This window comes from Anopheles marshallii, chromosome 2 (assembly GCF_943734725.1).
Source record: "Anopheles marshallii chromosome 2, idAnoMarsDA_429_01, whole genome shotgun sequence".
Lineage (NCBI taxonomy): Eukaryota > Metazoa > Arthropoda > Insecta > Diptera > Culicidae > Anopheles > Anopheles marshallii.
Window position 1 is genome coordinate 2,626,277 of NC_071326.1, and position 26,380 is coordinate 2,652,656.

General features: G+C 45.6%; 1 protein-coding gene across 1 annotated transcript; it reads right to left on the reverse strand.

Annotated features, from left to right (window-relative positions):
* Window positions 1–16: 16 nt before the first annotated feature.
* LOC128719575 (zinc finger protein squeeze) lies at window positions 17–26,376 on the reverse strand. Its single transcript, XM_053813200.1, has 4 exons — window positions 25,840–26,376; window positions 18,022–18,045; window positions 627–1,662; window positions 17–513 (listed from the first exon to the last, which is right to left on the reverse strand). The coding sequence occupies exons 1-4, from the start codon at window positions 26,374–26,376 to the stop codon at window positions 17–19; spliced, it is 2,094 nt and encodes a 697-aa protein (XP_053669175.1).
* Window positions 26,377–26,380: the final 4 nt, after the last annotated feature.

Below are 26,380 nucleotides of genomic sequence, written 5' to 3' on the forward strand. Positions count from 1 at the left end.
CCATCGCATCGTGGAACTATTTTTCCACCTTGCCAACGCCACCCATTAGCAAATGTTCGCCGGACAGAAGGCCACCGCCTCCGCCACCTCCACCACCGCCCGGTTGGTGCGCGTAGTTCCGGATCTGATGCAGGGAGATCAGCTGGTTCGGGAATCCGTTCGCGGCGGCCGCGGCTACTGCTGCCGCATTCTGGTTGATCGCTTTCTGATTCTGGAAGCTAATCGCATCGTACAGGTACGAGGGTGGTGCCCGCTGTTGGGCGGCAGCCAGCTGCTGCTGGTGGTGCTGGTGGGCCGCCGCCAGACTGTTCAGATGCGGCGGCATCACATTGATGGGCGTGAAGGCGGACGAGTTCGAGGCGGATGAGGAGTTCGATTGGTTGTTAACGTGCTGCTGCTGCTGCTGCTGTTGCACCTGGGAGTTGTGCCGGATGACCACCAGGTCTTCGCCGACGTCGTCCGCCGAGTTGGCGGAACTGCTGCTCCCGTTCAAGTTACGATGATGCTGCGGATCTGGAAAGATGGAACAGATAAGAAGCTACCATCAGGCGCTATCGCACCGCACTGTTGTTCCGTTGGAATTGGAAAACCGGGCGCACACACCGCATTGACACGGAGGTACTTACCGTTCGCGGCACCATTGTTCGCACCACCTGCACTGCCCGCGCCACCATTGTTGCCACCGGCATTACCGCCACCGTTCGCACCTCCACTACTGCTGAAATCGTACTGTTGTTGCTGCTGCTGCTGCTGTTGCTGCATCGCCTCCGCTAAGCTGGCGGCCGAATCCGGACTAACCTTCGGCCAGTACGGGTGTTCCAGCCCGACCGCTGCCGCTGCTGCCGCCGCGTTACCCACCACCATACCACCCATCCGGTTCAGGCCCAACCCGGCCAGGCCCGCCAGTCCAACGGCGGCTGCATCCGCCACCGCCGCCACTGCGGCCGCATTCGCACCCGCCGTACCGGCACCGTTTGGACTTCCGGCGCCACTGTTATTAGCGTTACTGTTAGCGTTACTGCTGCTGTTGTTGTTGTTATTGTTTCCGCCCGCACCCGATCCGGCCGCCGAGTTAGCACCGCCCGCACCCGCCCCAGCACCACCACCTCCTCCGCCGGCTCCACCGCCACCGCCACCGCCCGCCGCCCGGTTGCGACGCTTCTCCTCCTTTTCCGCGTGCTTCTGCATGTGCTTGGCCAGGTATGTTTCCTGCGTGTACGATTTACCGCACAGCTGGCAGATGTGCGTCTTCAGGTGCTTCGAGTCCTTGTGCTTCGGGATGTGCTCCAGCAGCGAGGCCTCATCGGTGAAGCATTTGTAGCACGAGTTACACTTGAACGGTTTGTCCGTCTGATGGCACCGCGAGTGGGACTGCAGGTTGGAGAGCTGGGAGAACGCTTTCGGGCAGCCGGGATGTCGGCATTTGTACGGTTTGTCCCCGGTGTGCGTCCGGATGTGCTGCTGCAGGTGCGACAGCTGCGTGAACTTGCGCTGGCAGATCTCGCACCGGTACGGCTTGATGCCGAGGTGTATCCGCGTGTGCTGCGACAGGTAGCTCGAGTTGGCGAACGACTTCGTGCACTGGGTGCATTTGTACGGTTTGGTTTCGCGCATCTGGAGCGACCCACCGTGCAGCTCCAGGTTGGCCTTGGCGGAGAAGATCTGTCGGATGGAGGAGAAAACGCAAAACATTAGCGCATTAGGAGAACTGAAGTGGATGTTTAGGCGGATTGAAGAGCGTTGCTTTGGGACATCTTCACACGAAGGATAAGAGATGCAGTGGAGTGGACACTCCTCCGCCATCGATGCATCAATACGATTGGCCTTCCTTGTAATGAGGAAAGTTCGAGTAGCAGTGTCAATGACGATTGTGGCGGGCTGAGCAAACGAACCACACGAAATGATCTTCTCGCTGCAGTAGTAGCGCATTTACCGCAACAAGGTGCTCGAGAAACACTCGTCAACGCATTCGAGTAGCCGTGATTGGTTAAAGCATCTCGTTTAGGCGTGATCGTTAATATGGGCAAATATGAAAAGATCATCTAGTGGGATCTCGCCATTCTATTTCAATTTGATAATTAACAGCCAGTACCAACACACCAAACGGTGCTTGAATCTTAACCAGACTAATTGCAAAGAACATTAACAGCAACTCTATGTGATGATCATTATGCAAGGACTTTTGCCCTCTAACTTCTCAACAGCATAGCATGAGAGTTTCTGCAAGTTTTCTATGCAAAATAGTACATAGTTTACGCAAAAGAACATTTTTAACCACGCTTTAAACCCATTAAGTTCCCCCAGCTGTTGCTCCTCAATCGCTCACTTGATCAAGCGCGGCTAACCTTAACCTTGCTCCGCATGTTGTTTTGGTGTTGGTTTCGTGCATTCGCCATCGTCAATTGGATTATTAACGAAACCACTCCACATGTCCGCACCACCACCGAAAGAAGACAATGTCAAGGTCGTCGAATGGTCGGTCGGTAGTGCTGAACAAGACTACACAGACCAGACGCTTTGAAGTTCCTTCTAATGTATGTTATTAGCCGGTGGAAGAATGCGGTAATGTAATGCTGGCAACGAACGTACATTCGGGTGGAATGTTTTGATTCTCGGTTGGATTGATTGGGTTGACACCGAAAGCCTCCAAGATGGGTCTCCTATTTCTACTAGACTTCAACACTGCGGCCGTTCTTGGTGCGTACCAAAGAGGGAATGTTTTCCACCATGATGGAAAGAATTCGGAATAGAAGCTTGCGAGCGTTGTTTTGAAAGTGGCCAGTCATCTTCGAGACGATGGGCGCGTATGTGCGTAAAGTGTGCTCTTAACGGAGCTCCAAAACTCCCCAAAACTTTAACTATATGCTATTTGCGCCAAGGTCGTCGGATGTTGCTTAGTGGAAGAAGGGGATAGAAGGTAGGGACAACTCGAAGCCCAGCCTCTCCTGGCCTTGTTCTATTAGCATGACACTAATTTCAGGGGTAAACCGAAATGAAGCTGAATTTTCTGTTATGAAGATTCACGAATTCTTGAAGATGTCTGTACTTTAAAGACCCATGGATACTCAGCTATCTATCCATCAATACTCAGATATTCAGATTCCTGATTGATTCAAATTATTCAAAAGACTCTTTTAAGAAGATTCATGTAGCACAAAGCGCGGGAGAACTCTTTCTGCAAATCGCGATCACGATCGACGATCAGTAGAAGATAGCAAAGATTATTGCTGGGGGATGTAAAAAAAAAATTGGTGATAAATCAACTATTATTGGTAAAGTGAAACAAATACCCCATTAATAGAAACTGAGAGTTCATTAATAAAGATATTTTATCCCCATTTCAATACTCCACTAACTGTGCGGATAAACACAACTTCTCCACCACTTTGAAGAAAGATCCGGTCGAAGAAACCCGGTATGAAGTGCAAATTACAACGAAAACAACAATTTGATGCCAAGTCGCGCGCACACGCTACTCCATCTCGGGCGAATGCTGATGGAGGATTTAAACAACGTGTTTTGTGAGTACCACGGCGCTGCCTGCACTACGCCTCCCCCCGTTGTGGTTTGCTCTCTTCACGTTCAAGTACTCGATCGCCACCGGGACCGCGTTCGCTAACACTCTTCTTCTCTAAAACTTCAATTTGTCATGAAGAGGCCAACAAGAAAAAACATCCCCCCCATTTCCCCCTTTGACACACACATATAGTAAAATGCAAATTGTGCGTCACACACCGTACCAAAGATCCATTTAGCTCTTGAGAACTGTGCTGCGGGAGGTGGTGAGCTGTGGCCACCAAGGGAACCGAGAGAAGCGGTAGACGGACAAGTACGTTTTGGAAGCTTTTCAAAACCATTGCTTGAACTTGCTAAATGCTGCCTCATTTGCGTGCGATCGTGCGTGGACGATGCTGCCGCCTTCATCTTCCAGCTGTTTGTTCTTTTAATATTCTTTTTTTTTTCTTGCAGTTTGCAAAAGACGGTTGGTTAAATTTGTGAAATCAAACGTAAACAAAGTGAAATATTATTAAACGAGCCGAATCGTGGGTATGGTGGGTGCTGATAGTGAGGTAAGGTAGGTAAAGAATAAAAACCACACCTCCTTCTGCAACATAACCCCTAGGCGGGGGGTGCAAAAATAAACATAATTCTCTGCTCCGAGTTCTCTGTTTGTTCTCGCATCGACACAGGGGTCCCAACCTTCGCACGAGAAAAAGTCGTCCATTGCATGGCCAAATGATGTGCGGTTGATGGTTCAAATTAATTCCACAAATTGCGCCCAGAATACACCGGACCCGGACCCGCCCAATCAACGAAAGCATTGGAACGCACCTTATTTAAAATGTTGTTTTCATTTGGCTTCATTCTTCTGGAGGAGGAAAAAGGCACCGTCTTCTTGTGTCCGGGGACACATACTGCCTTATGTGAGAAGCAATCTAATGAAAGAACAACATTGGACGGTAATGGTTGGAGATGTGAGATACTCCGTAACCTGTTGCGGAAGCATCGAGTCGGAAGATTCATAGGAATTTTTGGCTATATCTAACAGAGGATTCTTCTCACTTTCAAAAATATTTTAAAACTCTAACAACAATTCCTAACAAAGAGAAACATCTTCACATCAAGTGTGAAATACACTGTACAAATAGTTTCAATAAAGGATAAAAAGGACATAAAACTAGCTCCCCAAGCATCTTGGGTATGCGAAAATGGTTTCTCGCTTTATGGGACATCATTCATTCTCAATTGAAAATTGAAATCTCCTCTCCCGTTCCTTTCCACCAACTATCGATCTACAGCGCCAATAAAAGATCGCTACAGCTTCAACAGTGTGGCACCCGACAACTTCTGATAGAAATAGGAAATGTGCTAAAGAAAACATCATCCAAGCAACCATTTTCCTCAAGCAGCAACGGGATTGGGCTGACAGTGGAGAGGGATGCTACTCCCACCCTCACCACTTTTCTTACACCTAAAAAGAGCCCGTAAATCCATCGCCTGCTTCAAGATCTCGGTTGTCCTCCCGATGAAGGGGAACTGCAGCGATATATTTCGTACCGTTTATTATTTTTACTTCTTATTCTCCACACGGTGCGCGCCCCGCATGCTTTCTCCACGCAAATCGAACACGATCTCCCATCCCATCCCAACGCATCCACCCCATTTTCCCCATTGGTAGTATGGAAGAAGCTCGTCAATTCTATCAATTTCTAGTGGAGCTGTCTATGATAACAGCAGCGTAAAAAAAACCCCACCAAATCAAAATAACCAACGACACACCAAAGTGCAGACTCCCTACAGCACACACAGAGTGACACATCCAAGCAAACAGAGCGGCAGAGAGAAAGAGGGCCAGAAAAACTGTGCGAGCGAGATGGGTGCGGGGGTGGATTTGATGTTTGGCTGCTCGCAGACTCCTTTTCGAGTTTTCGAAGGTAGGAAATGGGTTGTGCAAGATGGGACGGGGGAAAAAGGGAGGGGGAGGGAATGGATGATGTTTTTGTTATTCTTTCATTTTCTTTTGCTGCTTCAAGCATTGCAGCAGCCCATTGCTCTTGCGTTCTCGCCCTATCCTTCGCCACCATTCGCCCTCCCCCCCGTTGTTGCTGAATGTTGTTTTTGGCGGATGGTTTTTGTTGTTTCTGCTGTTGTTTTGATGGTGTGTATTTTTTTTTCGTATTTCTTTGCCCTGTTTGCTCCACATACATTCTCGCCCCGTATCCAGGATTATGGCTGTGCTGTACACTACACACAACCCAGGTTACACTGCGATTCCTTCCCTCGATTAAGGTGGCGTGAAACGAGCGAGCGATGGAGGAATATTTTATGTCTTTTTTTTTGTTTTACTTTAATCTTTTTGTTTCTGTTGATTTTGAAACCTTCTTTACATTCCAGCCTTCCGCTGCGATTGAATGTATGAGTGTGTTTTTTTTTCTTTCTTTCATTGTGTTTATAGGTGTGCGAAAGTTGATTTTTTGGTTGTTTTATGATTTTTTCAACCGTTTTGTGTTGTTTTTATTTTTTATGTCTAACCTTTGCACTGCTGGTTTTGACAGGAAAGAGAGTTTGCGACTGTTTTTTTTTCATACCCCTTTCAGCATAAAACGCACACAAGGGGTGGGAATGCGTACATCATGCTAAAAATGAATTGCATACTCAAATGGCGAAATGCATCGTACAAAAAGATAAAAATGCAACCAACCGTCACACAAGTTTTATGCAGTTGCATATAACCACGTGTGTGTGTGTATGTAAGCGCACACACCCCCCCAAACAACAATGGGAAAGTTTTTATCGTCCTTTTTTATTATACAGGATTAACGCACGATAGGGGAGGGAAAGATCGTTTTTTGCCTCCCTCTGTAAATTGCATTCCAATCCTGGTTGCGTTGTAGTACAGGAAACGTTACAGAGCCCCAACTTCATTGCCATAATAATGGAACGAAATTATTCATGTGTGGGTGGAAAGTGCGTGTGTGTGTGCATAACACACAACACAATGTATGCACCGTGATTTTTAAGAGGAAACTGAAGGAGCATCAGCCGAATAATATGGTTAAAACATTCATCGCCCTTTGCACATTAGAAACAATTTTCTTCTTCACAATTTTACACGCAACTCACCTTCACATCAAGATCATCCGATTCTTCACTCTTTTCCCGCTTTACCGGCAGTGCGGTTGGCTGTATTTTGCCCTCCTCGGAGGTTAGCAAAAGTTGCCCAAATACAGGTGCCATGGTTGTCAGGGTACTGAATTTATCTACTTGTGTAACACAATTTCCTTATCATATAAGGATTTTCACCAATATCTTGATGCTCTTTGCTTCACTTAAATTATATTATTGCACTTTCTCGCCTAATTATCGCGCCTTATAGCCAACACTAAATAACCCGCGCGGTCTCTTCACCTTTAGCCCCCGGTACACGAGAACGAGGTTTGGTTTGTTATTGTTTCTCGGATGAAATGAGACGAGCGTTGTTGTTTTTGTTTCACTTTTTGCTGCTGCTGCTGCTGCTCACGCCCGTCAGCTTGCTAAGCGGGAATTACTTCGCGCATTCGGCACCATCAACACCGTTATTGGCCACAGCATCTTCACGCCGCAACACGCACTTGTGCACGCTGCAAAACGCACCGAAACCATTTTGATACATTATTTTAATACCAGTTAGAAGATTTATCACAAAAAGGCTGCTGTCAAAAATTGCACACCCGAACAAAGCGAATCGTAGCAGGCGAGTGTGTGTTGCGTGTGGTGTGTGTGCGCGCGCGTTCTGTCCTTGGGTCCAACAGAGACGCGAGAAGACCGTCGTCGTCGTCGTCGGTGCTCTCGGTACGGGAAAAAAACTCTCACGTGCGAAAAACCGGCCACACACACGCACGCACACACAGCACACAGCTTCACTTTTTGTGGGTGTCATGACGGGTCGCGCACGGATCTCTCTCTCTCTCCCGCTCTTTAGCGCGTGAGATTTTGGCTTCCCGGAGATTTTTTGTTGTGCCTGACACACGCTCTCTTGTAACAACACACAGCGCGCGCACGATCCAATTCAAAAAAAGGGACAGACATTTTTTATTCACACTCTTTTTGGTAGTGTCGCGGACTTTTGGGGGGAGACTACCAACCCCCACGGAACAGCGGGTGTTTGGGGGGTGAGGGTGGCATTCGGTAACTCATGCGTTTTGCCGCTCACAGAATCGCGCTCGTGTACGCCATTTGGTTTTTTGCTCCAACGCGCGCACAAACACACACACCCGCACACAAAAATCGCTTTCATGTTCATTTTTTCGATACTGATCTGCTGAATTTCTTTTGGCAAATTTATTATTCAATGGCCCATACATTTAAATCGATGATTTAAATACATTTTATGAAAACAAAAACAAAATTGTGGCATTTTTTGACAATTGTGGTAATTATTTATCTCACGACAGAAGCACAGCCTTTGCGAAGGTGGAGGTGTGATCGCAAAAAATAAACAGGTTGATGTAAAATTCGGTTACAGCATTTGCCTGAAGGCAGCCTCACAAAAGACAAACAAATAAAATACAAATAAACAGAGGTGGTACACTTTTTGGTCACAAATTAAACTGCCCCGCAATCAAAGTATTCCGCGCGCTTCATTTTTGGCACGTCACACGACGAGTCAGTAGCAATAACAATAATAATAATAAAACACACACACTATAAGAGCTACAGGCAGACATTCTTTTTTGGGCACTTAACGCTCTACTACCAGGATCATTCATTCGCTGTGCATGCACACGGCGACAAAAAAAAACACATTATTCAAGTAAACAGACGACGAATTCTGCCAGCTAAAATCATCATACGCACACACAGTTCTGCAGCCACACGCATTGCAAACGAGCCCAGTCGCGGCACAAAAAAATCCCCACAAACACACACCACGCTTTCGCAGCGCACACGCACACACCCATACAACCGTACGCACACGTTCTTTAAAGCGACTCGGACGGTCGACACAGGCTGGGTTGAAAAGGAACGGGAGAAGCAGCGACGAAAAAAATTGCCGAGTTGGTTGGAAAAAGCCCCCTTTGACGGTTTTATTTCCACGAAAATGATTGCCGCTTCAAGCTAAACAAAACTAATGCACACGCACACACCCGCTCACGAGGAACAGCGAAAAAAAAGGAAAACACTTTTTTTCTCAGCTACGAAATGCGGCGATTTTTTCATCTTCTCGCCTACTGTGATCTGCGCGGGAGAGAACGATATTGGTGGACGGTGTCCGTGTGTGCCTGTGTGTGCCAGTACTTTTTTATATTTTATTTGAGGGGACTAATTTTTGCTCCCTCCGCAGAGAACACGAAGCGACAATTCACGAAATACGAAATTCAGACAAAAAGGGAAATAATCTTTTTCTTTTATGTTTGCTTGCTTGCGTTCACATCCAGCGGCACACGCACAAATTAATCGTAATCGGGGATTCCTTCGCAAAAAAAGAACGTCACACACAGCACTCTCGCAGCGCAACAGAATAACCGTAACAAAAAAGGGCATCCCGCGAGATAAACAAACCGAACTGGATGCGAAAGAATTGCAGTTGCACTTTGATTACATTTGCCGTGGAATCATCATCACGTCGTTTTTTTTTGCGTAACTAGAATTTATAACACACAAAAAACACTTGACGCGAGGCTACAGACGAGAAAAACACATCCGCACGCTTCGGAAAGGTGAAGAAAAAAGAAAAACTTTTTGGTGTGTGCGGTCACTTTTTTGATCAAACGCACACAGCCAAAGTGCCGTGCCGAGTCTTGTTGGGTAAGGGGTAAAAGCGGGACGGAACAACTTGCCGCACTGCTCGAGAGCACTTTGCTCGAAATGGTGCTGGGCCAAGTTTTGACCAAAATAGTGCATGATATAGCTCACTGTGAACGCAGCATACGCTCACTGCTCGAACGGGGCACGCTCACGCCGCTCGACTCACTTGTCTCACTATCAGAAATCGTGGTGAGATGAGAGCCGCGCGATGGCGCTCACGATTAGAGGCAAAAGCATGTCCGAGTTTTTTTGTGGTGCGGCGATTTTTTGCCGATTTCAATGTTTGGCGGCATGATGTAAAAATATTTTTTTAAAAAGTTTTTCATAAATTTTTTAATTAAGTGATAATTTTAAAAATACATGTTGGTTCTTCCCAAATTCAAATTCATTAAAATTGTTTAAAGGATAATTCAACTTTACGATTTAGCACATCACAAAATTCCTTGCTGATTGCATTTTCCGCACGCACCTACACACATACGCATAACGTCCATCTTTAACATCATTTCCAAAAGCGCGCGCACGCCTCCTGTATGTTGGAGCAAAACATGGGGGCTTTTAACAGATTCTTTAATCGACCATCTCTTCTTTTTTTGGTCTAAAGATTTTTTATTGGTTCAAAAGGCACCCTCCATCCCCTCCCCTCCCCCCTCCCCCTCCCCTTGAATGAGCAACAAGGGCCGAACACCATCGAAAAGATTTGCTCCGTGTAGCATATTATGTACAACACAGTACTCATTGCCACCTCTCATTGCCAGATGTCCTAAAAAAGCCCCGGCCGTTAGGGGTGGCAGGGAAAAACCTTTTTGGCAAAATATAAGGGATTTTCCCAGTTTACTTGCGTTTTTTACGTAAAAGGGGACAGCCACACAAGCACGCACACACATATACATATATACAGGCAACAGAATTACCGGTGTACGGGTCGGCCACACACTGGACAGGGCTAAGCCATAGGGAGAGTTGAACGGGAAGTGTAGCAGTGGAACGGACAGACGGGGAAGAGTGGACGCGAGCCGGAGGGACTAAAAAAGGACGCTAGCTGTGGCCTGCACAGGACGACAACGGAATGTTTGCAAAATAGTCCGAGAGAAAACGGGCCAGAGAAGAAAAAAAACACACCTATAAAACCGGCCGTTAAGGTTAGGTCCGAAAGGTTAGGGAAGAAGGGCTACCTTTTTTGTATATGTGGCTGTGTGTGTGCTTCGAAGGTTTCGGATAAAATAGGGACGGTTTTTTCCCTCCTTTTTTATTATTTTTTTGTTGAATTCGGCACAACTCGAACCGTCTGCCCATTCTCAGCAAATCATTCGGGTTCCGAAGTGCTTGTTGAGCCTGTTTTACTAGTGCGTCTTGTGAAAATGGAATGAATTCCCCTAAATTTTTCCACTAAAAGCAACCGAAAGCCCAAGACCGAGAATAAATTATTTAACATGATTTTCTTTGAAAATAATATGTTGCAACGCATTATTCCGAAAATGTACCGTAAAAAAAACAGTAAAATTACATTATCATGCCCGGTAAGGCCCTTCAGAATAAAAAAAACCACCCCGTGTCCGATAAAGCCCAACACATCGCCGATAATGTTTACCTTCTCTGCGGCTAATCAGTGACCGGTGAAACAAGAAGAAGAGCAGCAAAACCAAAATTCCTAAATTTACATACTGCAGTTCGTTGCAGAACACCGTGCGCACGATTTCCCGCAGGGCAACGAACGATAATGGCACCCAAAACCAAAGCCAACAGCAGCAGCAGCAGCACCACCACCAGCGAAATACAGCGAAAAGTGAGCAAAAATTCTTCCCCGAAAAAAAAATCAAACTTCCACGTTGAAGGTTTTCCTGATCTTTTTTTCTTCTTTCGGGTTGGCCCTCCCCACCTCAGGTTGTTCTCCCTTTTGTGGTCCCTTCATCCTTCCGGGCGCGAACAGACTTCACGTCGAATCATCTCTCCTTCTCTCTGTCTCTCACGGTTCCATTCCTCCCTTAAAAAATGCATAAAACCGCGAAAATCTGCACACACGCACACGGGGGCCTCGCTCTTCTCGCCCGCTATATGTATGTACAGTTGCTCAAGTTAATATCCGTACACGTGATATTTTTGTCATGATTTTCAATTTTAAAGCGGGGTTTAAGGAACAAATTAATATCATCAGAAATGTCAAATTTTGTTTTGAAATGTTTTTTCTGATAAAATTAACTAAAATTAAACAAAATGAAACGACAACAACATCCATAAACAGGCATCATATATTAGGCAATGGGATTGACAATCAAAACGTCACGCTCAGGTGTACCGTCAACGGTTTGACCAGCTGTACCCCGCGAGAGAAGAAAAAGAAACCTCTGTCAAACAAAAAAAGAAAACCGGCAATCGACAAGAGAGAATCTCCACTTTCGTTTCGGTGTCGGTTTCTTCCTCTTCTTGTGCTCTTCCTGCGTGTTACTTGCGTGTCGCGCGAATGTCTCGTTTCGGAGCTTTCCGTGCACTCTGCTCTTCCCTTCGCGCGCACGTGAACCTCCCTTGCCCCACTTGCGTGGCGATGGTGGTATAGGGGTAGGTAAAGTACAAAGGCACCAAAAAAAAAAAAGAGTGTGTATTACTCCACCACCATCCCACAACCACCCATCACATCACTTGCCAACCGCCAACGCAACGCAACGCATCATTCATGCGCGGCGCTCCATGGAAAAAGTGGCGATTTTTTCTGGTTTTTTGAACCCGTTTCTTTCTCGTCAACTACCCCCGAAAAAAAAAATCATCGCGTTTTTTTGGTTACGTTAGTGGTAGTAGGCTGTTCCTATCCTTCTCCCGTTCACGCGCGCTCACTATCTCGTTCTCGCTGATGGGGTGTATGCGTGTGCGCGCGCGCGCGTACATACACTGTCACTTGTAGCTCAAAAAAGGCCGAAAAATCAACTTTTCCCCGCGCGCTTGGTGTGTGCGAGAACGGGGTGGTGCGATAGGGGTGTGCTTTTTTTTGCTCTTTCTTTACAGCCAAAAAACTGCTGCTAAACTTCCCTTTTTTCCGATGCAATTTTATTTTGCAGCATGATTCACACACATACAGTCTCATGCACATCTGCATCGTCATATAACACCCAAAAATTGCATTTCCCGAGTTGCATGCATGCGTGGCATCCTTCCCCTATTCGGCGTTGCTCTGCACAGTGCGCTTCTAAACCAATATCATCCCCATCATCATCGTCATCACCAACCTCATCGTTATAATACAACAGCAAACCACCGAAAAAAGCGAACCCGCACTTTATGCATCAACTCCCTGCTTTTAACTTGCTCCCTCCCTGCTTGGCCGATCCCAGCCCTCCCTCGATGAATTGGAGAAAATCTCATCAAACGCACACACACATAAGGGGGTAAGAGGGAATGCACACCGGGTGGCTAGATTACCCGAATAAAAAAAAAAACGCATTCATCCATCCCAATGCGCCTGCTTTGATAGTTTTGCTTTTTTTAGGCCATTCGCCATCCATCCCGCTCCTTCTCACGCACCACTGACACACACACACACGCGCGCACGGAACAGCGGGTTTGTGGACCAACGCACACATCTACACGCAACAGTCGCGAAACGCGCCGAAAATTGCAATTTTTCTTTTTCGGCACTGTTCGGGTGTTGTGGGGAAGAAAAAATCATTCTTTGTCACCATCAGATTTTGGTGCGCTACAATGTTGTCACGGTGAAGAAGGTGGGAAGGACAAGACGGAGCAAGGGTGTGGGGCAGGTGAGAGAGAAGAGCGGGAAGGTGGGGGACTTCCTCCCCATCACGCGTGTCGAACATAGCGAAGGTTCTTCCGTGCACCGTTGAGCAACCGGCAGCAGCAGCAGCAGCAGCAGCAGTAAAAAAAAAAAATACACACACACCGCAACTGACCGACAAAGAGAAGCTGACGTAATGTGATGCGCGATTTTGGGGAGTGAAAAAAGCAATAGAGGCAAAAAACAAAAAGCCGAACAAAACTCCAGACTCCAGACGCATTTGGAAGTGGAAGGCAATGTGACACAGAGAAACAAAAACAAACCAAGATATCGGGAAATGCATGCTGTGAATGTGGAGCTACTGCAGTAAGAATATATATTTTGGGAGCGTACTTAGTTCTATTGGTTAGTAATATAACAAGACTAGTATAAGAAATGGTATGTTACTAAAGGGATCGCTCGATACAATATCGTAGATTGTGATCTTATACGATAAAAAACTCTCCACTAGAGGATCGCTGAAATAGACCGATCGCTAAGGTATTAATCAATAACACCCACAATCTGGGTTCAAATCTCAACGAGAACTCTCTCTCTCATACATTGATTACTTGATCTTCTCAGATTGCGGATAAGAAGTCAGCTGAATGAAGATGGAACAAAAAAAGTCTAAGACGGGGACAACATTTGATCACTCATTTGTCTAATCTCTCCATGATGTCCATCTTAAGAAGATCTGTTGTTGTCTATCCAGATCATCAAGCTAAAAAATGATGCTTTCTAGACATTCGTTCTCGAGAAGTCAATTCTGGTACATCGTATGCACAAAGAGGTTGTTTTTTTTTCGTGCAAAGGCCACGCGAGCTCATAGGGCAAGATATAACACTTTCCATTAAAACGAAACGGAAGTCGCGCCAAGACACAGCCACACCATTCATCTACTCTCCTTCCATTGAGATGGAGCACAACAGTGGCTTATGTTTTTTTTTCCCTGTCATTTATAGACTTGAAACAACCATGCACGGCGTTTGTTAGAATGAATCGGGAGCCGGCGAAGTTGCGACGCTGCCTGTTAAGCAACCCGTAAAGCAATTAAACATAATCCTCGTGGTCGGAAGTAGGTAACGAAAAAAAATGTCTTCGAGTGTGTTTGTGTTTTTTTTCTTCGTTGCGCAGTATTTACTGCTCACGTTTCGCTAATTGTACGAAAATATTGGCGTCAAGAATTGGCAAATAAAAAAACAGCAGGACTCCAAATGTGTGTCCAGTCAGTACACATGTGCGAAGCGGTGATACTTTACGGAACACGAATGAAATGATTCATTGAACGACTGTCGGGAACGGACTTACTGCACAGTAAGCCGAACGATTGACGTATATTTTTGCATTTAAGCTGACCAGGAGAGAACCTAAAGCAAGCAGCAGCAGGCAAGGCACGGCGTGTTACAGGCGAGCTCACACAAGTGTCATCCAAGTGCCGTGTCCAAGCACTGGTTCATTCACTTGTTGCTCCGTTGGCGCCTTTGAGTGCTACAACTAACAAAAACCCCAAACTGCTAAATGTTTGTTCAAACTTATTGCTACTCTTCCGTTCGTTTTGCCCACCCCACACACGGTGCCCTTCCGTTTGGAGTGCTGCGCTCAGCAATAAAAGACAACATTCAATTATCGATATTTTTACAAGAGCGGTTTGACGATAATGGGAGGGGGGTCAATTGCATGATCCACGGCTGCACTTTTGGCGGATCTAAACCGACGATCCAAAGACAGCGAAGACAGCGATTAAAATGGATGCACCGAAAAATAATTCCCCTGGTCCTTTTGGTTTGGCCTGAGCGTAAATTGAATTATAACGCAAACATATCAGCACACGACAACCACGTTCAACACTAATGATACAACAAGCTTCCTTCGAATAGCTCCCTTTTTTTGTTTGTTCGAACACATGTTTTTCGGTGCGGAGACTTAATGATCTTGCGGCTATCGTCGTTGGCCTTAATGAGATTTCGATCTTTTTTGCTTTTGCCTGCCTGCACCGAATCCTGACGCTGGTGCCGCAGGACAACAGAACAGAACCCGAGAAACAGGATCAGTAATTTGTAGAACTTAAACTACTTTCGTTGGAGGTCATTAGTGTACACGGGAAGTCGAGGAGTTTTAGACGCACCGGGCGCACACATTTTTATTCCGTGTCGGGCCCACTTTTTGGCCACTAGAAATGTTTCAGCACACGGCGTGATGGGCAAGCAGTTACGTTAACACGTGTCACGCGCGGTGTTTCATATATTCTGGCCCGCAAAAATTGTAATACTTTCGCCCCAAAACACGACACACACACACACTCGATTCCCGGGTTACACGAGGTGTTTCTTTTCCTGTTTTTTACCGTTTCTTGCAAGGGACAGGACATGCGACGTCCGATCGGTTGGACGCGTGGCTTCGACTTATAAAACAGGCATAAATCAAGCGATCCCGAATGAAGATCAGCATGCGGTTCTTCGTTTGGTAAAAGTCCCTGCCATCGCGAAGCTAATAGCAGAGAGAAAGAGAGCGAAAGAGAGATGGCAAGAGTGCGTGGATATGATCGTAAACATGTCCAACGGAAGGGCCCCCGGAAGGCTGAAACGCCATTGCAATTACTCCAGAATGTGATCTTAAAGCCACCGGTCTGGTGGCTCGTTTTGCATCTGCCTTCGATTAGGGCATGGAACAGTGCCGATCCATTCCATTCCATCCTGTTGTTTTTTGGGGAGCAATTGCAAAAAGGGGAACCCATAAATCATGCACACTCGCCGAACTGTCGTTGCCGGTGTGGCGTGTGATCGGACGGTACGGACATCGCAAACATGGTTGAGAATTGAAATCAAGCAAGATTGCATCGTGGAAACGTTGCTCAAGATTTTACTGCGCGATATGTGAGGGCGAAATAATGGCGATGAGAGCAAATTGAGTGGTGAAGGTAATTAAGTTTTATAAAAACGAACCACTTTCGGCAAAGGTGAGGTCGGTGTGTGACTCAATCTAATAACGCTTGACCAAGATCCTCTCCGAAAGCCCATAAAATAAATAACAAACCAATCTACCAACGGATACCGCCGCGAGTAACACATACTTAAACAATCCGCTAGATGAGGTGCGAGACAAAAGGACATTCAAGCAGCAGAAAGAATGGGCGGTGAAATCATAAAAATTAATTCTGACAACTTCTTTTGCGGAATTCGGCCGAATCAACTTCACGCTGGATCGTGGATCAAGTCCTGTTTTCCATTCTTTGAAGATACTTCTCGGTGTCTGATCCTGGTGATAAAGTTTACAGGGACCTCCACCAGGAAGGGGTTGGTCGTAGAATGTAGGAACACCGACCATCGTGGCGGTACACGATGATGATGATTATGATGAAAAATTACAAACCTCATTAAAAAGCGCAAACAAGTGCAATATCACTCAGGGAAAAACGACCGATAGGCGGAAAGATACACCCCACGGAGCAGTGTTGGTTGGTTCCCAAAACCTTTGCACAAAGCAGAAACGGCATAAAACCGAAGCGAGAAATATCGTCTTTTGATAGCGTACAATTTGCGTATCACGTTATCATGATCGTGCGTAGCGCTTTGCTGCCTTTCACTGCGCGTTCCCACATCGCTCCCGCCAGCCGTCCGGAGAAAGCATAATGGGCGGTGTCCTTACGATCAGCACGACGCTCCAGCTGACTGTCAATCACCGGACGCCAAAAAACCAAACGCAAAAATAAGGAAACAGAACGGATGAACCGAACCCGTGTGCGAGCAGATTCTTCCCTATCCTTAAAACGGATCGTGCCCCTTGCGCCTTGTGTGCCTGATCCTGCACCGCGGTGGTTCAGGTGCCTATCATCATTTATTATCGGTACGTCCAACAGGGCGTCCAGAGCTCTCAAGGCTTCAACAAAGCGAGCGAGACGACCGATAACGTCACCTGGTTTCGCCGCCACACAAGGGCACAGCTAATTGCGAAAAGATGTTAAACGGTACGCGAATATGCTAAGCAGACAAACAGCCGTGCGCCGCATCATAAATATGGACGCGGCGAGAATGGTTTCGATCAAAAAGGAGCAACGGCGTAGGTTTTATTATGGGGCTTTTTTTTGTTGTTCCATTCGCGCATTACAGTAATGCAATTAGATTCACTGGCAAAAAGGGGTATAATTTGGATGCGTAAAAGTGTAAGCTGATAATTTGTTTTATCATCTATTTTAATTAGAAATTAGTGCGATCGTATCGCTCGGTGGGGATTTGTTTGTGTTATAAACTGTGCAAGGGATTACTACTTCATATGAGAAGACCCACTGCGTCCATACTTTTGGAAGGACAAAACAGAACCTTTGAGATGTTCTTAAAATAGTTTTCTTCAATGCTCCATTCAAGGACTAGTGATATCGATGTGTACTTACAAGAATAGTCAGCAACTCTTTTATCATACCTCTGACTAATATGAATCACGAATTCTTTAGCGCCCCTAGCGGTATTAATTGATACTAGTTTACTACTAGTGTTCAAGATCTGATCAGTTCCTTTTTCAATAGCTGAGAACGAAACACTGTGCTCCAGAATAGAAGAACCTGAAGCACATATGGGGCGGCACACGACAGGACTGGTCCAAAATCCCATCCGGATCAAACTCCCGTACTGGTACAGGACTGGTTTTACGGGTAAATACAGTAAAAGAAAGCCAAAAATGGCAGGCCTCTTGAGACCTCTTGAGATTGTTGTGCGGCCAAAGAATATGTATGTAACTCTCCACTGTCGCTATTATCAACCTATTATTATATTATTATTATTTATCATTATAGATGAGTAACGTAATGATCTTTAAGATCGCTCGAATGTAACAAACATCCTTAATGCATTTCCAAATACATCAAAATACATCATCTACAATTTTATCATCATCATACAGATACACACACGAATATATTATTTTAATAATAATATTAATTAAATAAATGTATTAATTCTGATAATAATATTACATACCTTTTTGCGACCTTTTCCATATCTCTGTAATAAAGAAAGTAAAGAGAAGAAAAAACGTTAGAAAACTGTTACCAACCATGTAAGTTAATAATTAATAACTTTGATAAATAGCTGTAATTTCCTGTAAAAAACACACATCTGTTTATCAATTTGCTAGTTCAATCAATTATTTCGAAGTAATCGCGACCGAGCATAGCTAAACGACGAAACATAAAAGCATATTATCACCCACCCACAGCACCGCGGGGCGGTATTAACCCGCAGGGACGCTTGCATATCGAACAAAACCCCAAACGGCAGTGGAGGCAAAAGCTGCAGTGGCTTTATGAAGGAAAAAATGTTGCACCATTATATATTTTTTAAACTGCAGGTAACATAAAAAAAAAACACTGTTTGTTATTATTTTGCCGTAGCTAACCACATGAAGAGCTAACCACATGAGACAATAAAACTAAAAAATATCAAACACACGTACATGGTAGGAAAAAAGGGAAATATCTGTGTTCAATCAGGTCGTAACGACAAAAAAATGCATTTTGTTGTTGTTTTGTTTTAGGATGTGCAGTTGCAACACACATTGTCCTTTACTGTGCGTGTATGGTTATTTTCATTATTTGATTTGCATTTTTCATCCTCATGATTGATCATCGTTGGGGGGGGAGGAACGATGGATGTGGGGTAATTTTTAATGATGGAGTTTTTTCGTTTTATTCGTCTTGTTGCTTGGTGTGGGATAGATAGATTTATATTTATTTTTGCGAGCAGTATCATGAAGCGCTTTGTTTAACCATGTGTATTGAGCAATAGAGTCAGTGGTCTTTACATTTTTATATTACCTTTGTTGAATTAAACAACGGTATAAATCATAAGGAAAGTATTTTTTATATTTTTATACAACAAAAGGCACAAATAAGTACAGCTGATGTTAATTATTGACAAGAAACAGAAACACATTCATAAAGTACAAATGTCAATTTTAAATTAATTTTGTGAAAAAAAAAATTTTGAATTTCAGTTTATGCTATTTATGTTAGACAACAAAAAATGCATAACCATTTTGCAGTTGCATCAAAAGGTTAACACAGATAACTCCTCTTCATATGATAGATATGTGTTCGTGCGCGTATGTCTGTTGCCGGGGTGTCGGTGGTGTTTTTATTTCGTTTTTTGCTTTTTAAATCACGATTGTTTGTGTCGCGGTTTGATGCTAACACAGTAATGATGTACGCGGGAACCGCGACTTATTTTTCACAATTTGTGTTTTCCCTTGTTTTTCCACCTGCGCCACGTCCTCCGGTGCATCCTTTCTCATTCACATCATTTTCGATGACTGCTGTGGATGACGGACCGATAGCATAATAAAAATGCAGTTGAGTTTATGTTTTTTTTTTCACGTCCCCACAGTTCAATTAGTTTTTTTTAATTTTCACACAACACCCCCCACGTATGCTTTTTGGTTTTCAATACCTGTCCCAACCCCCACCTACCCACGGCCATCTCATTCCCCTTCGTGCCATGACATCGGATGGTTGGTGACGATCGGATGAATCAAACATCAACTGGGTTCTGGCTGAAAAACCCAAAACCACACGTGGCCCATGGGCCTCCCCAATCGGCAACATATCCCTCCACCCCTCCACCGCACATTGCATATTATGATGCACTTATGGGCGAGCATTTTTTTAAACATCCCAATCCTTTTGAACGTACCGCCGACCGACCTTTGACCGGTGGGTGCCTTTTTTTTTTAAACCGCAGATTGGCTCCGGTTGGTTTCGCAGCCGTGTTCCGTTCAGTTTCAATTGTATCCACGTGCTCACCACCAACATGATGTTGGATTTATTTTGTATGGTTTCATTATTTTTGTGTGTTATGTGTTAATAGCCACAAACCCAAAGGGTGCTTTTAATGTGGCATTTGATTTTTTAGCTGACTGGTTAATGCCCATTTTTATCCGAAAGGTTTCTCTGCTAATGCAAGTGATTAGCGATTGTGAAAAAAGGGGAAAATGCCTACGTTAAAAAGGATGCATTTTTATCAAATTATTCAAAAACCATCACAACCCCCCGGGCGAGTGCATCTCGAAATGCAAAATGAGTCCTGGGTGCACCGATTATTATGGAACAATAAATATAAAACCATTCCCACCCTATAATTGATTTAATTATAATGCTTAGAAGTGGGCCTCGATCAGCCACCGCAAACCACGCGTAAACATAAAAAAAAACACACACACACAAACAAAATAAAATAACATAAATTCATTGCAGCTCCAGCCTTTCCCATGGCGAGGCACGGGGCACGGTGGAAAGGCACTACATTTATTAATAACATCATTTGTCCGGCTGTGAGCCACCCGCCATAATATGTCACCGGGTTCTAACCGCAGCCAAATGTCGCCTCACAGCACGTTCGGTGGAGCATGTGATTTTTCATGCGATTGTGATTGCGGGAAATTAAAATTTTATGCATTCGCCCATATGCATCACAACATTCCCGACCTACCCTTCCACCCCAAAAAAAACCAACCACCACATTCCTTGCACCCCTCAGGGCGCTCGGGTTGGTGGTGGATGGCGGTGTTAGTGGTGTTGGGCAGCAAAAATTGTAAATTATAAAACATTAAACATAAAAATCAAATATCCGGTCCACCGCCACAGATCGTCCCGTGTGTGCGTGTGTATGCTTTTGTTGCCTTGTCCAGTGTTCCTGTGGTTCGCAGAACAAAGCTGATTAGGCTTTCTGGTTGATTGAAAATCACCAGTGGTTGATGAAGCAGCAAAATTAAAAGTTAAAAAAAAACCCAATCTCGTTGTGAAGTGAGCACAGAGCACAGACATAAAAAGTGTGTTGTTAAAGGTGCACTTGCACGCCTTGCAACACTTGGGCTGTTGGGGCATTTTGCTACTAATCCACAAGTGACAGTAGAGGACACTTGAGCTAAGAAGGATGATTTTGGAAAAGGTTTGTTCGCGACCCACTGTCGGTCAAATGCTAAATTTTTGGGGCCTACATTGGGTAACGAATCATCCTTGTTTATCAGCAAATCAGCGAACAAAATGGAGGCCACACTGCTTATTCGATGATTTTCTCCAAATTGCCAATAATTTTCCAGCCATCGTACGTTGGATTTAGTTGAAATAAGAAAAATTTAAACCATTTTGAAGAAAAAGAACGATATCTTCAGCGAAAGGCTACGTACAATGATAGTAAAGATTGTGTAAAATTCAAAAAATTACCCTCCAAAAACTTTCATTTATAAATTATAATTTCCACCAACTTTGAGAATATAATGTCCAGATAAACGCACTTGAATTTATGAGCCCGTGTCAAACGGAGCAACTTTGGAACTTGGTGTCTTAGGAATTTCGTGAAAAGTTTACAATAAAGTAAACACTTTAAAAAAATTCAGCAGAAGAACCAAAACAAAATACCTCATCGTTTCAGAAGTTTGCAAAATTTACTTTCCGCTTAAAACTCGAATCGAAAATAATTCGTTCGTTCGGTGACAGTTGATAGGGCGAGGAAGCATAACCACCGCAAAAATGGCGAAATCTATCTCCAGTGGACCAAATCATTATCAGCCAACCGAAAACAATGTACCCGCGGGTCATGAAGCTCTTTTAATCATTGTCAACAAAACCGGCGAACACATGTGCGATCGGCGTTTAATGATTCGGCCCGCACTACGCTCTGCACAAATTAGTCACCTTTTGGCCTGTGCGCAGGAAATGGTCCTTCTGCTGCTGCGTAATCAGTGCACAATTTCCGGTACAGCCTGGAAAATGGTTACGAGAGGTAGTGTGGTGCCCATCCACGCGGGGTAGGTCAGCGAAAATTGCACGCATTGGAAGCGTTCGTTTTATGATTCGTTCGGATGACAGCTTCAGTGACACTTAGGGCTAGGGATTTGGGGTGTTGATGGGTTCGTAATCAAGAACATGTTACCGTTTACCAGCGTCTCCGATCCGTAATGTGGTTTCGCGTTTGACAAACCAAAACCCCAATTTAATTCTTCCCGCCGAAGAGATCGTGCGTGAGGCGAAAACACGATCGCATCTTCACACATCCATCGCGCACATTACTGCGCACGAGCGTGACACCGTCGTAAAGGAATTACGGCGCGGTACGTTTACAGTCGCGGGCAAACTTCTTGACCCTGAAAACCGGTCTACGCTCTCTGCGCAATCTTCCATGCCCAATTCCCTTTTTCTCATGGCGGCGGTCCGCTTTAGAAGAGGTTTGGGGTGTTTCGTTTTTATTTCGGGTGGCCGTTAGATGGCCGAACGCGCGCGTTAGAGTGAGAGATCGCTACGGAAAAGAATCGCATCGCGACTTACGAAGCGGACGGCTGGCTGGCGGTTACGCTGGGAAGGTGTTGGACACTACCGAAGGGTTTCCTCCATGGGTGTAATTGTTTACGTGAAAAGAGCACCGCGAGAAGACGTCGAAATGTTCTCCTGTTGCGTAATATTTACTGCTTGCTGTGTGTGTGTTTACGGCCGTATGCAGCCATTTCACAGACTTTAACTTCAACTTCTCAGCTCAATATTCCCTTCTGCCGCAAACAGTCCCCGTTTCGGCTAACATTCGGCGCACGAAGCGTGCAGCAAACGAACCAGCGCACACACAAACTTCCGGATAGAATGGCCGATGGCGATGAAGTCAACGATCGCGGTTGCAAGATCTCTGTTCGCAAAAGCGCAACCGAATGGTGCGCGCGAGGTCATGGGAAGAAGCCAAAGCTTCAACCGACTTGCATCCATCCATCCGATCCAATCCCAAATGCGCCGTGTGACCTAGAGATCCACAAATTCATTAGCGGGTGGGGGTTTTCCAAGAACCAGCAGGCGGGATCCCAGTGCCGGAGTGTTGGATCAAGATACGGCCTAAAATTGATGGCGATTAGGGGGTGAGTCGGCAGGCTGCGAGCCACACTTCCTAGCAGATTGGGCGCTCGAAACTGACGTTTGACATTGGACAAATTGCGCGAGTTCATCAATCGGTTGATGCGGGGACCCAGACATGCGACTGGGTGCCACTCAGTCGTGTCCAAGACCCTTCTCTTTTTTTCGGCGGATATCTTCGTAGCGTTGTTACGGAGTTCCAAAAAATTCGTACCCAAAACACTCGCCAAGCACCCGAAGCCAGCGTGTGCTTTGGACGTAAATGTCATGACCGGGGATCGTAATATGCAGATTTGTCGACATGTCCATGCCCGCACATCCGCGAATGATTTACAACCGTGGTGGCAGAAGGCTTCGGTCGCAGATGCACGCACTTGTGGCGCATTTCGCGCACGCAACATCATTAGAACGATAAGCCAAACAGGGAAGTGCAATTGGACCTATGGAAGGTGATGGGTGGTGGGCATTTTAAGTTAATTAATTCCAGTGCACAACGAGCCACCGGTGAGTAACGCGTGATTTGAGAGGCTTGCACGAAGTTTTCGTGACGGAACGCAACAAACCGAAAGAAGGGATGGCTCAACACACACACCGAGAGTACGCACTCCTGCTGGGTCCAAGATTTATGGCCGATTGCATGATGATATTGAGATTTGGATTATTAATTAGCGTGCAAATCGTACGTTGGTTGCGTTCGTTCGTTGTCGGCTAAGCGGCACACCCCGTCACATTTGCATTGGTTCTCATTGGAGGGCTCCCAAGGAGCACACCTTACAATGGGAAAAAGGACCAAACACACACACAGCCACACTCGGGCTGGGGGAATGGATAGAATGGACCTTCACCGTGAGTGAGTGATGGGAATTTTTGAAATCCTCGTTCGCTGTTTTATTTTCTTGCCATGATCGAAATGCAATTTGCTCATTTTTTCCAGTAGGCGGGGAAAATGCAAAATGAGCCTCCCACAACGATTACCCGGGAGGCTCCATGAGCAGCAACGAAAGAAAAAAAAAATGGTAGTGCGTGTCCTGCCACAACTGTTCTTTGTTGTTGCTGTTTTTTTGTACTATTTTGCAGGATTAGGAACCGCCCTGTTTTCGGTCGGTAGTAGATTGCGATGGAACGAAAGGTGCAACATTTAGCATTGTGTGCATTGTTGCGAATGATGCAGCATTCCTTCCCGCTCTACCGTACGGTCGCTTTTCACGCCATCAAACACTTTCCATTGTCTGAATCGCACCGCAACTGAACTTTTCCAGTGCCAGCGCCCGTGTGGGGGGTCTATGGGAGAAAGCAAAGCCGGGACGGTTGAAACAGCAACAGCATGAGAGCAACACAATCCTACTCAATCGTACGTGCGGAGTTTGAATTTGCGTTATAGGTAATTATAATTAAAATATGCTAATTATCGCTTTTACCGGCACGATCTAGCCCTCCTACCCCCCCCCTGGGGTGGCGTTACGGGGGTGAATTGCTCGATTGCCTCTGGGCATCAGCTTCCATTAACATGGAAATCGATAAAACATACATTGAAGCGATGGTTGGGCAGTGTAGTGGCTAAAACAAAGCAAAAACATAGCCAACCCTTCTTGATAAGTACATCTTAATGTGCGTCTTCAAACTGCACCGCGATACGAAAGGGGAGGGGGTGTGGGGGGAGGAAGCATTGATCGTAAGCGCCGTTGGCTCAACCGGTGGTCAGTCACAGCTCGGGGGCTGCTTTTATTTTCCCACCCGTTAAAAAAGGGGTGCATAACATTACGTGCGCGGCGCAATGCAACATGTGCATCATGTGAGCGCACTGCAACATGGCGCGCGCAGTATGACAGTGAACAATACGCACCAGAAAAAACGGGGGAGCCCTCGCTAGTAGGAGGAGCTACTAACGGATTTTCCACCCCGCTGAGAACTAAACGCTCCAACTGGAGGCATTTTCCCGCCTTTTTTATCGTGGAGCCGATCCCGAATGGTAAGGGAAGTTTACATTGGGCAAAGCATTGGTTCTAACTGACTCCGCTGGTTTACTTCATGGTCAGTAAAAGTACCAAGAGTACATTGAATGAATATTGGGATATAAGACACTAAATATCACCCAATATTGTGTACTCTTCAGATCTCTTTCTAAAGATGTACTGCAATCGTCCAGCCAAGAATTCCAAGAATTCCAGCATCTTGTGCTCGTTTTTTTGATAGCAAAACCACGGTACGTTTTGAAGCAAGATCTGATCGTAAACGATCTCTGGACGCACGTGATGCGCACGACACTACCAGAATGTCCAGGCGAGAAACGTCACTACAACGATTGCATTGGAGTGGATTCATTCCCCATTCATTTTACGCTTATTTTGATAACTAATATTCACACTGGGCGGAAAGAATCAATAAATCATCTCTAAGCCTTTGTGGTGTCCGAACACCATGAATCGTGCGAAGAATAATGAGGACTCGACCAGCTACCTCTGATAGCAATAGGCGTCTAATGCGATCCTCTTCTCAACTAACGCCCGAAAGCATTGATAACAACTAGCAGAGAACATAGAGAAGATGTTAATTATTGTTCACAAAACGCAATACACCAGAAAACTCGTTTAATCTGTTCATGGTATAACGCTAATTAATTAAATTCAACTGCTGCTGATGATGTACTGTGTTTACTCCCTGGCTCGGGTGGGTTTTTGATGTTTGTTCGTGATGGGGTTATGGGCATTTAAAAGGCATCCCGAAAGAAACGCTCATTAACACTTGTTTTTGGCAACGGGTGAGACATTCTTCGCCCTCCTTGGTGGACTCGGCTATTGCTGGACAAAACAGTGCGTGAATGTCCACCATTGAAATCAATCACGCACAGCGAGAGATGTTCACAACATGTTCCAAACCCAATTCCCGAAGAATTCGAAGTATAGACACCTACCTTCACCGGTTCTGCCATCTGCGTCTCAACGATCGCTAGGGGCGTGGGAGGTGTGGACGGGGCACTGTAGTGTGGAGGTTTGTGATCCTCCACCATGCGCAGATCTGTTTCATGGTTGTTGTTGTTATTATTATTGTTCCCTGTCCGATCGTCCAGCAGATGTGGCGGACCGTGCTGATGATGCTGCTGCTGCGGTTGTTGCTGCTGTTGGTGAGGAAGCTGCTGCTGCTGGTGTTGCTGATGTTGCTGTTGCTGCTGCTGTTGCTGCTGTTGCTGCTGCTGCTGATGATGGTGGTGATGCTTCTGGACGACGGCATAGTCGATCAGCCGATCATTGGTGGCATTGGCGCGCAGATCGCTGATGTACGGTTTGTAGTCGTGTACGAGTGCCGATCGAAGGTCGGTCCCGTTGCCAACGGCGGCCGCCGCATGCTGCAGTGCGTTCAGCTGTCCCAGCACGCCCCGTTCGTTCATCGAGCGCAGCTGATCGATCGACCGGTGGATGTGGCTGTAGTCACCGGTCGGTATCTCCGCCATGAGC

What these genes read in the sequence shown, in the direction of transcription:
- LOC128719575 (XM_053813200.1), bottom strand. Translation starts at nt 26,376, where the DNA reads ATGGCGGAGATACCGACCGGTGACTACAGCCACATCCACCGGTCGATC. An exon ending in AGATGGCAGAACCGGTGAAG is followed by an intron (nt 18,046 to 25,839) that starts GTAGGTGTCTAT and finishes TCTTTATTACAG; the next exon opens with AGATATGGAAAAGGTCGCAA. An exon ending in ATGGAAAAGGTCGCAAAAAG is followed by an intron (nt 1,663 to 18,021) that starts GTATGTAATATT and finishes TCCATCCGACAG; the next exon opens with ATCTTCTCCGCCAAGGCCAA.